This window comes from Pleurodeles waltl, chromosome 8 (assembly GCF_031143425.1).
Source record: "Pleurodeles waltl isolate 20211129_DDA chromosome 8, aPleWal1.hap1.20221129, whole genome shotgun sequence".
NCBI lineage: Eukaryota > Metazoa > Chordata > Amphibia > Caudata > Salamandridae > Pleurodeles > Pleurodeles waltl.
Genome location: NC_090447.1, coordinates 111,789,252 through 111,806,461, shown reverse-complemented (window position 1 = coordinate 111,806,461; position 17,210 = coordinate 111,789,252). Strand labels below are relative to the sequence as shown.

The 17,210-nt window shown below is 42.7% G+C and overlaps 1 protein-coding gene across 11 annotated transcripts in view; it reads right to left on the bottom strand.

Annotated features, from left to right (window-relative positions):
• The window catches only part of GDPD5 (glycerophosphodiester phosphodiesterase domain containing 5), a 699,403-nt gene that overhangs the window by 239,724 nt on the left and 442,469 nt on the right, over positions 1-17,210 (bottom strand). For all 11 annotated transcript variants that reach the window (XM_069203861.1, XM_069203862.1, XM_069203858.1 and 8 more), the window contains one exon: positions 6,568-6,671. In XM_069203861.1, the coding sequence (XP_069059962.1) occupies positions 6,568-6,671 (104 nt within the window). The remainder of the gene's footprint in view (positions 1-6,567; positions 6,672-17,210) is intronic.

Genomic DNA, 17,210 nt, shown 5'->3' with positions numbered 1-17,210 from the left:
AGGATCTGAATCCTAAGCAAAATAAGAGTTTCTTTATCCTTTGCTTTCCTTGCACCATCTCTTTCTAAAAGCAAATCCTGCTTCCTAGGAGGAGCAGAGGGTCTGATAACTGTGGTGAAAGAGGCATTTAAATAAGGATGGTGGCTAGGCAGGGAAACCCCGCTAGATTTCAAAGCAATCAAATCTAAATTCATAGATTTGGGCATCAAAATTCTGTCTTCTGTTTGGCAGGCACTTATAAGTGAGGGAGGGCTGAAGACATGTGAAGCCATGTTTCACCAATGTGCCTAATCGCAGCCGCTTGCACGACTGATGGAAGTCTGAGTTGAACATCTACTTAAAAGAAGTGTTGAAAGATGTGATACAACTTCAGCTTCTAAGGACGCTTCAGCCTCACGTGCTGTTATTAAGATGTACCTCTTTTCTCCGACTGCATCCTTCACTTCAATTGGTCTGCTGTGTTATTGTGGCAGGCCCCAGGCTGAAACTGGGACATGATGGTGTCATTAGTTAGCCTACTATAAGGCACAGCTGACGTGCAGGCCCCCCCTACCCATCACATCAATGTCGTACATGGAACTGTAAATCAGGTAATTCCATCCTGTTGGACTTCTCTGCAAAGGGCTTGCAGAGAGCGCATAATTCTGAAATCAAAATATGCGAACTAGAGAGTATGGGATATTTGTGAAGGTATGGGGGATATTTTCTGATAAGCCAAACTCAGGGCTTGCCTGCTGTGAAGAATCCATGCTGCCTGCCACAGGACTCTTAAAAGAGTGTCACACAGTTCACTCTTAACTTGTGTACTTCATGAGGAGACTTAAGAACATACATAAACAGAAGTCCCTACCATTGCAACAGAACTGAATACTGAGGGCAGTAATGAAGAACACAGTACAAAAAATCTGCTGAAAAGATAATTTGGCTCAAAAGTGTTATTTTGTGGCACACAACTTCCAAATCTCCAGGGTGGTATACAGCCTCAAGCGTCATCTCACTGTACCCCTTTCTCTAGTAACTCTTCACCAGGCATCAACACTAGATGTATGTGCTCTCTGATTCACCTTTCTATGTCTCACTGTCCTGCCTGGAGGTTTTACCACCAAGAATCTGACTTTTGCACAGAATTCCAATATCATGGATCTGTCCACCCAATGACCCTTGCAGTCCTGCTCAAATACAATCTAAAGGCTGGTCCCATCTGAGTTCTCCTAACCCTAAAACGTGTTTTATGTTCAAAGGAAGAACTCCTAATTGTGTTCAACTACTCGCTCCAAACTGGCTTTGTAAACTTAGAGTTCAGTCTCTCGGGCTGCTTTGATTCAGTAAGACCTCTGGAGAACACATGTATGTTTCTGCTATTAATTTAGTTTAACAAGCATTTGCAATGCAATGGGTCTCGCATTTGCACGAGTTAGAGCTATTAGCGTTGTAAATTCCTAACTGAACTTTTCTTGCCCCATTAATTGAAAATTAAAAGTAAAACAGTTGACATAAGGGAGCCGATTCAAAGCCCCATGGCTAACATGAGCGTGAGCGCAAAGGAGAGACACAAAAGGAAAAAGAAGTTTGCTCGCAGTCAAACGTATCGGCAAACATGCAATTGGCCATGTAACAGGGTCAGTGTCCAAGGCGGTAACAAAACCACGCCAAGGAGGGGCAAACGTAAAGCATTAACCTAGGGTAACAAAGGATTTTTGAAAGGCAAGTCCATGAACGAGTGATAGTGATGGGTGTGAGGTGGGCATGGTTAAAAGCCCACAATACTTATAACAGGTCAAAGCGCTTGCGTGCGCGCTCTAAAAATGACTTTCAAAATAGGGTATATTTGCAGCAGTTTTCAATAGGCAACTTTTTACCTAAGTTTTTAACACCAAGTCCTTTCTTTCACAGTCCATTTCATTGTCTTTATTAAATGTATTTTCTCCTTATTTAAATTTGATGCGGGCTTCAGGTTCTTTATATGTTCAACTGGATTGCTGGCTATTCAATTTGCCTCGCCCACCACCTCACAGGCTTTATCTGAGGATAGTCTTGCTTTCAAAGCCAAACTACCAAAGGTGAGCCAACACTGCCTTTACAGAAACTAGATTGCTTCTGCTATTTACAGATAAAGTGTATATTATATAAGAACATTTGCCTAACTATTGAACTTCCAAAATTACAGCAGAATGAGATCATCAAAATCTAGTGAAACTTTTAGTAGGTTATTCTTTATACCGGTGTTCCAAGGTAACGTGTACTTTAAAGAGATCCCCCACAGGAACACAGGGTGGAGAGGCCTGCATCCTACAAGCACAAGTGATTCCTCATGTACTTTATCCATGTGTACTAGCGTTCCATGGCAATGTTAAAACATATGCAGTACTCTGAGCTTTAACAGCCCTTTCACCAGCACATGATTATTACAGTTTCTAGCTGATGTCACTGTGAAACTGACCATATTAGCACTAAGCCAAAACTAGTTAATTTTCCACAAACAAAATCTATTTACAAATAAAAGGGATTGTACTCGGAGCTTCTTTTGTTCCTCAAATTACCAGACCTCTATTAAGATCATTCTGAAAAATAATTCATTTTCCCACAATGAATCTTTTCCACTCTTATATTTGATGCTGACTATGTCTAGACGATGAAGCGGTTGTCATCTGGTCAGGCACGAGCCAATCATTAAGAGCTATTTCTGTTTGGACAAACCAATGCATTTTTTTTTTTTTTTTTTTTACACACGAAGCCAATTAAATTAATGCCAAACAACCTTCATCTTATTTTAAAGTTACTGTTTGGAAACTAACAACTAGCCTATGCAGACAACCACGTAAGTGTAATTTTCTCCTTGGGTACCAGAGTTCCGCACCCATGGACCCTGAGAGATAATAATCTATATGGTCAGTTCCCCACAATCCGTGGAAACTGTTAACTTTAGCATATATAAATATTTTTTTTTTTTTTAGAAGAGAGCTTGAATTCTGAGCACCAAATTTATTAATCTTACTGATAGGGGTTATCAAAAATGGCTCATAGGGCATGCAATAAAAGGGCACAGTTTTCCCCATATGACCCTTGGCTCATTCCGAAACCTGAATAAACACAGGCAAACAAACTAATGAACTAATGTGTATCCACTTTCAGTCTAGTCCCTAATAAAGTTAGAAAAAATATTTAAAAAACTGGCATGTTTTGTTAGCTAGTGATATCAATATTCCTGTATTACATATTTGAGTTTAAACACATTTGAAACATAAGTGATCATTTGGTATGAGTCAATCGCTTTCCAACAACCAATGATTCTATCACTGCGCAATGAGGACTTAGGTCGTTTCAAGCATGACAACTGTTGTCTGGGCTTTTTCATTTAAAACCTAATAATGAATGGAAGTCTAATGTTCTGAATTTTCATTCGCCCTGCAACAGTGATAATGTCCTATATAATGTTTTGCGTCCTTGTCAACTGGCATATGTAGGTCAAACCACCCAACGGGTGCAAGAGAAGATTTTTCAACAATGCAACAGGATTCGCTTCACGACCCAAGATGCCGCAATGGTCACAAACTACACCGAAGCAGGAGAGAAGAGGGGTGAGTTAATTTGGCTATTGGTTCATGTGATACAGAACCTGTCAAAAGGAGATGCTGCTCCACTGTTAAATAAGAGGGAATGCATCTGGATGGACAGATTAAACTCAGTTACTAATGGATTTAGTGGAATGAAAGAATTTCATTGTATTATCTATACTTGAAAGCTCTGGTTTATTTTCCTGTATGGTCTGTGTAATATGTTGCACAGTTTCTTCTCCATTAAATATAATGCAGATGATATTTTCATTCTCAAAATGAACAACTTAAATGGTATGTTTGATTGGCCCAATTTTTCAACAATGTTCTACATTTTTTCAAAATTGTATTATCTATATTTACAACAAATCCAATCTTTTTTCTATATCTCCTGGCTGCTTTCATTTTTTTTCTGACGTTTTTCTTTTACTTTTTCGAACAATCAAATACTACAGAAGATTTTTTTAATATTAAACGTGTGTTCCAGAAATTTTTGTAATATTATCAACAATATTAATCTTAGTTCCATTTAGTTTTTCGTCTACGCCCACCATTTAATGTTCTTCGAGTTTTACAACAAAACAACAAAAAACGTCATTGTGGGTATTAATGAGTCAATTTTTGTCATTGTTACATATTTTCACATTGAGTGTTAATTCCAACCTTTTGCATACAGTGTATGCAATGTTTCCTTCTACTTCGTTCTGATACGGGATGTCAGCCATATATGAGTCAAGTTGCACTCTCGCACGCTCATACTTGAAAAGAAAGTAGGAGAGTAATGGTTGCTTCCTCTCATTTGGCCCTTCATGGGAAGGGAATAAGCACACCATTTGTGAGAGAGACTTTACATTCACCCTTGCAAAACAATTGGCACCACCAGTAGCAAAATTCTAGGACCTTTACAAACTAAACCATTTTTTTCTTTTTTGCATATTCAGTACAGCATATCTTATTAGTTTTTTAAATTTCTCTGTTTATGCAGATCTGTTGTCATCAATGCTTGTGCTAGTGGTTGCTGGTGGAAGACACTGGCACTTATTTTTGGGGACCTGCACCCATTTTTTTTTGTATCAGGTATTTACGCAGTGCAAGAAAGGGAAAAACACACTAACCGGAAAGATGAAGGGAGAGACAGACAGCAAAAGCTTCGCTAGTAAGAAAGCCGGAACCCGGAAGAGTAAGATAAAAGGGGTAAGAAGTGTCTGCTGGTGTATTAAAGAGGCATGAAGTAACTTAAGACTACAAGCCTTGATACTTGGTGCACTGACATTTAAATAACCCAGCCATGGGCTTCGAGCTTTGAGCACCAGCCCACTTTCTTTTACAAAATAAGCACAGCTGGACATTGATAAATCGCTGGATATCAGCATGTAATTCAACACATGCTGCCTGATATAATCAACTACCAATATAAGTGCTTGTTTTTTTTTTTTTTAGTTTGTGGTCCTATTTTGTAAGTTCCTTTTTTTTCTTCATAGATGAACAGTGTTCCATGACTCCTTTGCATTATTTTTACAACTAACTTAAATACTGGAAATGGTTTAATACTGAAGATGACTTCCTTACTGATGTCTACTAGGTCAAAATGTCTACATGATGCAACTGACTTCCTCGTGTTTCCCAGACTTATTTTCATGGCTGTACTTGGTCCTGTGGCCATATAATTCTTGTGCTACTTGTGTATATATATGGGCCAAAATAATTGTCTAAAAATTGGCTTCACTCGCTGTTTTGTTTGTTACTGTTTCACTTGCAATTGAGCACAGCATTGTCTATAGTATCTCCTTTGCACATTCAATTTGTGAAGTATAATGCAATACAATAATTCAATATTTTGATCAAAAGGTCTCTTTGGTGTTCTTTGTAATTCCTACTGAAAAAGGAAGGACTTCTTGCTTTATTGTAACTATATACCTACTTTGAGTTTTCCATGTTGTTTGCTTTATCATTTTCAGAGGCAGCTATGTTAAAGTGTTACTGAATCAACTATTTTTGTGGTGCCTTTTTCACAGACAAGATATATCTTGGATGTTTCTAGAGGCAGAAGCAAAATATATTTCTGTTCTGCCAAACTTTGTATCTAAACTTGAGGTAAGTGCATGGATCAGCTAATAATTTCCTTTATAGTGGAAATTGCCAATACACACCTTATTCCCGAAAAGCGTGTAATAGCTGAGAAATGGAGGAATATATTTCATAGATATACTATATAAGTAATTGTTAGGAACCTGATTTCCTTGGGACTATTCCAATGCAGTCTGGTGCTTTGCAGTAATTGGTGTTGATAAAAATAATTTAGGCCAAAAAACAATTATATTCTACCCTTCTTAGTGCTGCCTATGCCACAATTATCCTTCAGTACATGCATCAGTAGGTCAACCGTGGGAGTACGCCTGCGCTATGGCAAACACATACTGTACTATAGAGAAATACCAGTGTGGCCACGGCTTAACATAACAATTACTTTACAGAATGAAATCAGTTGCCTTAATACATTCCCCTACAAAAACCTGAGTTTCAGTGAGCAAACATACTGAACGAGTTATGCACTTATATCTGAGATGATGGCAAGATTCATAAAATAGATACTGTGCAGCTAAGGCACCTCCACACTGATGTACTATACTACAACTAAAGATCTGGAAGAAGATTACTATTGGAGATGGAGAACCAAAGAGACAAATATTAAATGTTGCCAGAGCTCGAAAAATCATTATAGTCCATCTACTGGAGGTCCGTGTGTAACCAGTACATCACAGGTACATTATACGATTCATGTTGGTAACAAATCGGGATTATGAATTTTGTGGTATGTACCACATCCTTTACAGCGACATGGAATGGCACAAACTTTGGCAGCAAATGCTATGTAAAAACGCAAACGATTGATATGCCCATCCCACCACTACACCCTTTCTAATGCATGCTTGACCAAACTATGATATCACAAATGTTGTCACATGTCTACAAATGAAATACACTGTAATACGTTTAGTTGACAGCCACTCACCAGTTGAATTCATCGTAGTCGTTCTGGACTTCCCACCAGAAATAGAACCAGACCAAGGTCATTAGGAAGGTCAGCAAGAGTATCAAGAACCAGAAACGTTCCCACTGTGGAGAAAAGTAGACACAGGGTCAGAAGACGTTCAGCAACAAGCGGTTGTATGTTACTACATCTACTTCAAGTTAATCAACATACAACTAGATCAACAACATCATCAATGACCACTGCATCTTAAAGACCAGTTTAGAATGTATTTTACAACTATCCTGGCTCCACAACATAAATCCTACACCATCCCTACATCTATTGTCCCTTTTTATTTTCAATTCTTTGTACTCATCATTTTTTCTTTAGTTGTCAGGCTAACCTTTTTTATTGTAAATGACTTTTTGTTTTACCCAATTACTACCATCATCTTTAGACCTTATCCTCAATCTTGTTTAATACATTTATTTTATTAGTGGGCGTTATCCTAATCCTGAAATTAATATCAATTACAAATATGTTAATCATCATGTATTCTTTGTCCTAATACTAGCCCAATAAGGAAGAAAATGCATAGTGTTCATAAAATTTTATTTAATGTTCTTCACCTAACCATAAAACTAACTCAAACTCTATACCTTAAATAGTCTAATTAAAATTTAAAAATTACATTTGTCATTCTTAGCCGAATAATACTACTAGTAAATACTCCTTCAAAAATCACGGGAGCCCAACACACCTATTGTTACTGTAATTTAATTAAAAAGCATGTCGTAATATTTTAAAACATTTTAATTAATCCTTACTCTTTGTTGAATAGCACTAAGTATCTTAGTAGATTTACTGGTCACTGATGAAGCCCGACTGATGTAGTGAGTGTATGTCATAACCAGCTAACAGAGCACAGTCACTTCCAGCACAAGATTTAGCGTAGCAGTTTTATGACATCATCTTGTGGATTTTACTGAACAAGGAAACACCAGGACAATGTTAGGTGTACCAGTCAGTGGGAACATCAGTTCAAGTGTGAAATAATTATTTAAAATTTACAAATTAATCATTTTAAAAAGTATTAAGTAGGATGGTGTTAGACCCGTCAGCTCTTGGTGTGGTTTTCCCTGTCTTTTTCCTTCTGACCTCCTGTTTTTGATCCTATGCTGAATTTAGTTTTCGCTGGCTTTAGGACTCTGGGCACTTTACCACTGCTGACCAGTGCTAAAGTGCAAGTGCTCTCTGTCTAAATTGCATTATTGATTGGTTTATCAACGATTGGATAATTTGATTTACTAGCAAATCCCAAGTATAGTGCACCATATGTGCCCAGGGCCTGTGAATCAAATTCGACTAGTGGGCCTGCAGCACTGATTGGGCCACCCACATGGGTAGCCCTTTAAACATGTCTCAGGCCTGCCATTGCAGTGCCTGGGTGTGCAGTTTTCAACTGCCATTTCGACCTGGCAAGGGCACCCACTTGCCAGGCCAAAACCTTTGCTTTAACTACATGTAAGTAACCCCTAAAGTAGACCCAAGGCAGCCCCATGCAGTGTATTTAAAAGGTAGGACTTGTATTGGAGTGTTTTAAATGTCAAATTGTGAAATACTGCTACATTCGGTTTTCACTATTGCAAGGCCTATCTCTCCCTTAGAGTAACATGGGGATTTCCTTGAAATATCTTTTCCATGTAATTTCCCATTGGGCGCAGATAGAGATATGGAGTTTGGGGTATCTGAACCCATAATTTAAAAATATATCTTTTGGTGAGGTTGGTTTTTGAATTGTAGGTTTGAAAATGCTACTTTTACAAAGTGGACATTTTCATTTTTAACCATTCTGTGCCTCTGCCTGTCTGTGAAATACACGTCTGGGTCAGAATGACAGTTGTGCAGTTTGTGTATTCACTTTAGACAGTCACACAAAGGGAGTTGCATGTGCCCTGCATATCCAGATGGCCCATCACCAAGCTGATGGGTCTTCCTGAGCCAGAGTAGTGGGAGAAGCTGACACTTGCCCCTAAATAGGGCTGTGCCTGTCCTCATACAAAGCAGTCTCCAACCCCCTGGAGTGTCTCTGGTGCCAGGGCAGGTAAAGTAGGGTCTTGTGCACTACAAAGACTTCTCCTTGAAGTTTGCCTACTTCAAAGACAGAAATTGGTATACGTACTGGACCTCTGACACCACATAGTTAGAATCCTTCTAAACTGAGGACATTCTGTCAGGAAGAAGAGCTGGATGCTGTAGGAGGGACTGCCACTCTGTCTGTTGCTTTGTTGTGCTGGCCTGCTGCTTGCTGCGTCTGGCCTGGGAGTGAAAGGATTGGACTTTGCTTTCTACATCCTGCTTTCCACAGTTCTCCAAGGGCTTGAACTGAGCTTGCCTCCTGCTAAGAAGTCCCAGGGCCATCAAAGACTTCATCTACCAGCACCTGGGCTCTCTTGCTGAGAGTCTCGACTTGCCAAGTGGTGCCAAATCCAGTTCCTGGGCCCTTGGAAGTGAGCTCTGGTGCAACTAAAAAGAAACGAAGTACATCGACTCCAGAAACGGCGCAGCACTCGGACTTCACGCCGCCGCCTGCACCAGAGCTGCGGTCCCCACTGAGTTCAATCACCGCGACCTGCAACACTGGCCTGAGACTGCTGCAGTGCCTCCGAATTTCCGCCACAGTGTGAGTCCCGAGTGCTGTGTCACCAACATCCGTGACACCCGACTCCGACTCCGCTGCAGCACCTGTGGCCCCGTGGTGTGATCATGACATCGCAAAGTTGACATCCCTCATCATGTCCTGCTAGATTCATCGACCCCACCAGGTCGCAAGGAACTGACGCCTTGCCTCCGAATCACCTCCCCTGCAACTACAGGGAACCAACGCCTCACCTCGCCTGCCTAATTCCTCACTACAAAATCATTGTTTTTTAACTATTCGGTTTATACTGCTAACAAGCACTGACAGTACCAACAGGTCTGGTTTATAGTTGGTGTATGTTCATTGTAGTGTGGTACATCTAGAAAATCTTCTGAGAGGTATCCAAATATGGTCCTTGGTTTACTCACAAGAAAGGGTCACTCGAAGTGTTGTACATTTGGCACATTTGTCACTTGGACACACATAGAAACCATATAAATGGCACACATAAGGTGCCTGAAAACTTGGGAGCTATGCAGACAGATGATGGTCTGTTGACCCCAGCATGCCACCATCCCTATGATGGCATCCAATCGTGTTGAGTTGTAACTTATGCCGTGTCATTATATGCAGATAACCTGCTTTTGTACCTTTGGGATGCAGCGGCTGAAACAGTCAATATCCATGACTTTTTGTTAATTCGAGAAGGCTGCAGGTCTCGAGGTGAATTAGGGGAAATCACACGTCTCTCATTCCAATGGGACTCCTGGGAGGGAAGTCACTAAAATGGACAACAGCAGCAGTCCCCGACCTTAACATTTGGCTGTATCACTCGCAACAGGATCTATTTGAAGGAAACTTAAAACGGACATGCACAGCCCTCAGCTCCTAAACACGATCCTCACAGCACCTGCGCTCACCCTCATGGGTAAAACTGCTCTCTCGAAAATGATCATCCTGCCTGCCTCCTATATTATTCCTTCTGTGTACCAGTGTACCCCCACCAGCAATTCTTCCAGAACCTAGACCAGATTCTTTGGGATAGCAAACAAAGACGGGTGGTGAACAAGCTCCAGTTGCCGGTGGGAGAGGTTGAACTAGGTGCTCCATCTTTTCAGTCCTACTACCTGGCAGCGCAGCTCCAGTGGGTATCGTGATGGTTAGCCGTAAAGAATCTATATGTGACCCGTCCTGGGCAAGGCCCCCTCACCCAAGATATCCTTCACCAACTGTTACACCGTACCATAAGACTGCATCACTCCTAGTCCCTCAATGTTTGGATTGCCCAGAAATGCCTTGCCAGGATCACCCAACTCACAGGACAGGTGCAACTCTACTCCTCTGTTATTCCCTTTCAGGGGATGTCATGATCTCTTGGACCCTTCACTGCCGACTAGTTTACTACATGGCATGAATGCTCCTTAGAGACGGTGGGTGACCTCTTTCAGAACAGCCACTGTATTACATTTGGCCAATTGCTCCAAGATCACAGCATCCCCGCAGGCCAGTTCCTACTACATGGGACGCTACTGGCAATGATTCGGGCCCTACGGCACACAACAGATGAGTAGCACCTCACTCACGCTGTCATACACACACTACACACTATGGGGGACGGACGACATCAGGTGACGTGGATGTACAAGGGCATAAGAGAAGACACAGGAACTCCCCTGACACATCTGGAAGGAAGATCTGGTGTGCCCCCTTCACAACACTGAATGGGCCAAAGCCCTGGAATCCTCCCAGAATATACCCCATAATGCACGCTTTTAAAACATTCAATATATGGTGCTGCATAGGGCATACCTTACACCCTCTCGACTAAATCATATTTTTTCCACAGCCCACCTTTTGTGCCCTCAGGTGTCAGGCCCAGCCAGCTGACCTCCAGCATACGCTTTGGTCATGCCACAATATCACTGTCTACTGGCATACGATACACAACACCCTAGCCACCATTACTGAACTCACAACTCTGAACGCTTGGGAGGCAACAGCTTTAGGAATCTTCCGAAGGAGAAATAACCAAACAGTACGAGCACGATTTGCCAACTTCACCTTACTGTTGGCCGAGATTCACCTCACCATGCACTAGAGAGCCCAGCATCCCCCAATGTTTTCCCAGTGACATAGAACGTTCCTCCGCTGGGGAGAGGCCAAAAGCACAGCCATGCATTGGGAAGAGGCCCGTGACCTCCGGAAATGCCCAACTGCAGCTGCATGGGATGCTATGCTTACCCAATTTTGAGAACTGATTTGAGAAGACCCCTTCCTTTCCCATGATTCCCTGTGACAATGTCCTGCCACTACCCGTCAACGTCAGCGGTTTCACGCCCCCCTTCCCACAAGTGCCATGTTTGTACATCCTCCCGCCATCTTTCTATTTTATAACATGCCTGTTTGAAATTTCCACACCTGCCACAAAGTATTAAAAGCTCAATACAAATTTTAAAAAACAAGTATTTGCAATGCAATGGGTCTCACATATTTTAAACAAGTTAATTGTCATCTTTTGACAACAGCACCCATGAGCAAAAACAACAAAATAAAACATGAATGGAAACTGAGAAAAGACTCCTTAACAAAATAAAATAAAGTTAGCTTTACAAAATAAAACTTTGCAATTTTGTTTGTCCTGCTAGGCACGTTTTTGCCAGTCACAAGCCTTCTGTTTACGGGGCGCTAGAAGTTCGAACAAAATAGTACCTCAATAACGTCGGCAGTGGTGGACAGGCACTAATTAAGTTGAATCAATTAGTGCTTGATCCCTGCTACACACCGAGGAACGTAAATTATGCCAGACATGCCTTGATGAATTACGAGGCTGCAAAGAAGAGTGCCACGCAATCTGACAAATGGTGAGCGACAGGCGGGCTACAACCCCTTTACTGACTACAACAGCGTCTCGCATGTGAGATGCATGCGCAAGCACTCGTAAGCTCAACCCTAAAAAGGTGCATCACAATGACAGTGACAAAAAAGAAGTTAAACAGAGGAGTCTTTTCAAATCTGCATTAACACTAAACATATCAAGTGCTCTCAACATAATAAGTGTTAAACCACCGAGTCACCCCTGAAGCCCAGAACGCCTGCCTAACGGCCTGCCACTCACCCCTTATCTTATATGTTTGTGTGGGGACCCACTGGATTCTTATACTGGCGTCTCCAGTGCCAATCTCCTATTTAGCGACTACCAGGCCTATGTGCAGGAGGGTTGCTTTAAATCTGCTGATGTCCACATCAGCCTTTACACTAGAGTGAGTCTGGGGTCTGGGTCTAGAGTCCATCCCAATACCTTTCCAAGGGTGGATAACACACCTGTCCAGAAGCGCTGTAGTGCCAGGCATGACCATGTTGTGTGAAGGAAGTACCCAGTCAAATTTCTACATCCGAGACAGCTGGGAGACAAGGTCCTCTAAAAGTGCCAGAGTTTAAAATGAATTGTGGAGGAATTGCAGCAGAATTATTCAAAACTGGGCATCACAGCCACTTCTCAGGGGGCCACCCTGCATCTGTGACTCCATCCACTCCTCTATCCCAAGCGGATCGGAGCAAGACTACGGTATCATGTGTATTAATAACCAATGGGCGGTACAGGGACAAAATCTTTTTCTGGCCCATATCTCCCTTCAGAAGCTTGTCCTCAAGCGGATTAAAGGCCAGGAGATCAGTCTGATCCTTAATATAACTGTGCTGGACATGATGGAGCTGCAGACAATCTACCTTTCTGAAGGGAACAAACTGAGTATAAGGGGAGCATTGATTATTGTAACAGTACTTCTAAAAGACATAATATGAGATGTTGGCTGAGAGAGACACAGCGATGCAATAACAAGGAGGATGCAGGACATCATGCAAGCTCTTTAATGTATACATGAGATGGGAAAGGGTAGGGCAAGATCTATATAAGGTATGGTATTACAGAGCAAGGGTCATTCCCTCAGTACAGTCAGTTCCGAGTACAAACTCCCAAGAGTAAGCAGAAATGTACCTACAGATAATGCTTAATTTAGGCCTGGGCACGCTGGTGCTCAGCCCCATGATTTTGTTTTTAAGACATGGCAGACCGTCCTACAAGAAAGTAGGCAACAGAAAGCCACACTAAATTTGCCAAACACCTAGAATGGGTACAGTGTACACCCTTCAGAAGATGCAGCGTAGGAAAAATCACAATGCAGCAGCCTTTGCTTCAGAGCAGCGGAAGAAGGCCGGGTCAGTTCTTTAAATTTCACAAAGGGATCTAGAAATAGAAGAAAGACTGCCAGCATACTGATCTCTAACCATCTGGTGCCCTGGCTGTCCTACTTCTATTTCCACAAACAGTAATGGAACTAAAAGCACCACTGCTCCTGCAAACCAGCAGGATGTGTCCCGGCATGCGTGGGTGAGGATCAACACTATGGGAGATCCAGGAAAGTGACTGCTGTCTACTCTTTCAATGGCTTGCTAAAATGTGCCACGAGTGGAGATCCACAACTCAACACCTGCACTTCAAGCAGTTCGGAGCTGGATTTCCAGGCCTTAAGTCCACTGATCATAAAAGAATCCAAGTTAAGGGAATCAGGCAGAAAAGAAAGTGGCAGGGGATACAGGTGTGACAAAATAAGCCACACTCTTGGCATAAGGACCAAACAACGCTCCAGATTTGTTCATATTTAACCTGTGATTTCTAATTATCTATCCAGACTGCATTCTTATTGTGCCAGATTGTAAAAATTTAATTGTAGTTATAAGAAGATTCATATGGAGAGCAGACTCATACCCCTTAAACCACAAGTATATGTTGTCCTCCCATTTATAATCATTCACAAGATCCTTAGGAATGTGTACCCTCCTTTCAGGCTGCACTGTGATGTGGCTGGCCACCATCCCTACTGGACTGGCTCCTCTGATCAAGCTCCCTCAAGCTAAGCTCATGAGCCAACTGTCTCTCTTCAAAGGCCATCCTCATTTTCTCCAACTCTCTCTGGTGCTCCCTCTCTGCCTGTCTGTCCTGACCCTTAGATGAGACACTGCTACCTGCCCTGGAGACCCTCTCCCTGGACATAACAGGCCCATCCACAATACCACTGTGTATGGACTACACTTCCTCCTCCTCATCTTCCTCACCCTCTGTGTGTCCTTCGGTGCTCTTGGCTGTCACCCAGGCCCTCAGCGACTTTTGCAGCTCCTCCTTCTTAGATGAGCTCTTAATGGGACAGTCAAAACTTTTACAGAACTACTTTAGCTGAGCCCTGGTATACCTATCCAATTTCTCCAGGTCAAAAGCAGCTCCAACTGATGCATCTCCAGATTGAGACATGATGTAAAGTCAACGAACGTTCAAAGTTCCAAAAAGCAGAAAAGTTCCCAAATGAAGTTCAGAAGTCAATCAAATTTTACCACAAAAATGGATGTAGGGAAAAATCCAAGCAAAAAAGAAAAAATCAAAGATCACCAAACAAGTAGTATGTGGTCACGTAGTGGTCTGCACTCAAAACAGTAGTGTACACTTAGTTACTGTATGTCAAGTACAAATACAAGTCCAAATCCCAACCGCTGATCACCAATGTTATAAATGGGGTCTTTGGTTGACAGTTGGGTTAGCCCCTGTTCAACCAAGGACCCTCACTCTAGTCAGGGTAAAAGAGAATCACCCTCAGCTAACCCTTGCTTACCCCCTTGGTAGCTTGGCAGAGCAGTAGGCTTAACTTCAGAGTGCTACGTGTAAAGTATTTGTACCAACACACACAGTAACTTAATGAAAACACTACAAAATGACAACACAGGTTTAGAAAAATAGGAAATATTTATCTAAACAAAACAAGACTAAAACGACAAAAATCCACAATACACAAGTCAAGTTAGCAATTTAAAAATCAAAAAGAGTCTTTAAGTAGTTTAAACACACACTAACGCGGTCAGTGCGAAAAAGTACCTTGGGTGCGTGAAAAATAACCCCGCATGGGCGAGTGCGCATCAAAAAGGGCGTGCGATGCGTTGATTCCACTCACGAGCGGGACCTTGCATCGTTTCTCCTTTCGCCGGGTTGGGCGTGTTGTTTCTTCTCTCCGCAGGAGAGCGATGCGTCGTTCCGGTCAGCACTCTCGGGTCCGGGCAGGTCTTGCGTTGTTTTTCCACGCCCAGCCGTCCTTGAGTCGGAAATCCAGATGCACGATGATCCGAAAACCCACAGCGCGGGTTGTGATCTCTCAGCCTCCGTCAGCAATGCTGCGTGTTGTTTCTCCTGCCCTGTGCGTCAATTCTTCGGTCGCATTTCCTGCGAGCGCCGATTCTCAGCTGCGGAGCCGGTGGCGCGCCGTTTCTTCAGCCGCAGATCGGAGTTGCGTTGATCTTTTCCCCACACGGCGCTCTGTGCGTGGATTTCTTCCTCTTAGGCTGCCAGCTTCTCCTTTCAGGGTCCTAGGAACTGGATGGGCACCACAGGGCAGAGTAGGAGCCTCTCCAGAGACTTCAGTTGCTGGCAGAGAGAAGTGTTTGCTGTCCCTGAGACTTCAAACAACAGGAGGCAAGCTCTAAATCAAGCCCTTGGAGATTTCTTCTCAAGATGGAAGGCACTCAAAGACCATCCTTTGCCCTCTTACTCTGGCAGAAGCAGCAACTGCAGGATAGCTCCACAAAGCACAGTCACAGGCATGGCAGCTCTTCTTCATCAGCTCTTCTCCAGGCAGAGGTTCCTCTTGTTTCCAGAAGTCTTTCTAAAGTCTGTGGTTTTGGGTGCCCTTCTTATACCCAATTTCTCCTTGAAGTAGGCCTACTTCAAAGTAAAGTCTCTTTTGAATGTGAAATCCAGCCTTGCCCAGGCCAGGCCCCAGACACTCACCAGGGGGTTGGAGACTGCATTGTGTGAGGACAGGCACAGCTCTTTCAGGTGTGAATGACCACTCCTCCCCTACCTCCTAGCACAGCTGGCCCATCAGGAAAGGCAGACTACACCCCAGCTCCCTTTGTGTCACTGTCTAGTGTGAGGTGCAACCAGCCCAACTGTCAAACTGGCCCAGACAGGGAATCCACAAACAGGCAGAGTCACAGAGATGGTATCAGCAAGAAAATTCTCACTTTCTAAAAGTGGCATTTTCAAACACACAATCTTAAAATCAACTTTACTAAAAGATGTATTTTTAAATTGTGAGCTCAGAGACCCCAAACTCCACATGTCCATCCGCTCCCAAAGGGAATCTACACTTTAATCAGATTTAAAGATAGCCCCCATGTTAACCTATGAGAGGGACAGGACTTGCAACAGTGAAAAACGAATTTTGCAATATTTCACTGTCAGGACATAAAATACACATTGCTATATGTCCTACCTTAACCATACACTGCACCCTGCCCTTGGGGCTACCTAGAACCTACCTTAGGGGTGTCTGACATGTAAGAAAAGAGAATGTTTACGCCTGGCAAGTGGGTACCCTTGCCAAGTCGAATTTACAGTTAAAACTGCACACACAGACACTGCAGTGGCAGGTCTGATACATAATTACAGAGCTACTTATGTGGGTGGCACAACCAGTGCTGCAGGCCCACTAGCAGCATTTGATTTACAGGCCCTGGCACCTCCAGTGCACTTTACCAGGGACTTACTAGCAAATCAAATATGCCAACCATGGATAAGCCAATTACATATACATTTTGTAAAGGAGCACTTGCACTTTAGCACTGGTTAGCAGTGGTAAAGTGCCCAGAGTAACAAAAACAGCAAAATCAGAGTCCAGCACAAATCAACAACCTGGGGAACAGAGGCAATAAAGTTAAGGGAGACCACGCCAAGGGTGAAAAGTCTAACAGGCACATTGAAATACAAAGAGATATCATTAGAGGGAACAACGATTACCTGGTGTTTTAAATGGATGGATCACTAAACCTAGTGTTGGACCTAGTGTTGCTCAATTTACTGGTCTACAACATGCATTAAATGCACATTTCGGTTTCATATTGCGTACATTAGCATGAACTAGTCCCAGTACTTCAAACCTAATATACTGATCCTTGAACTCATGCCACCCACCGATCCTGTGACTAGTGACTGCATGAAGAG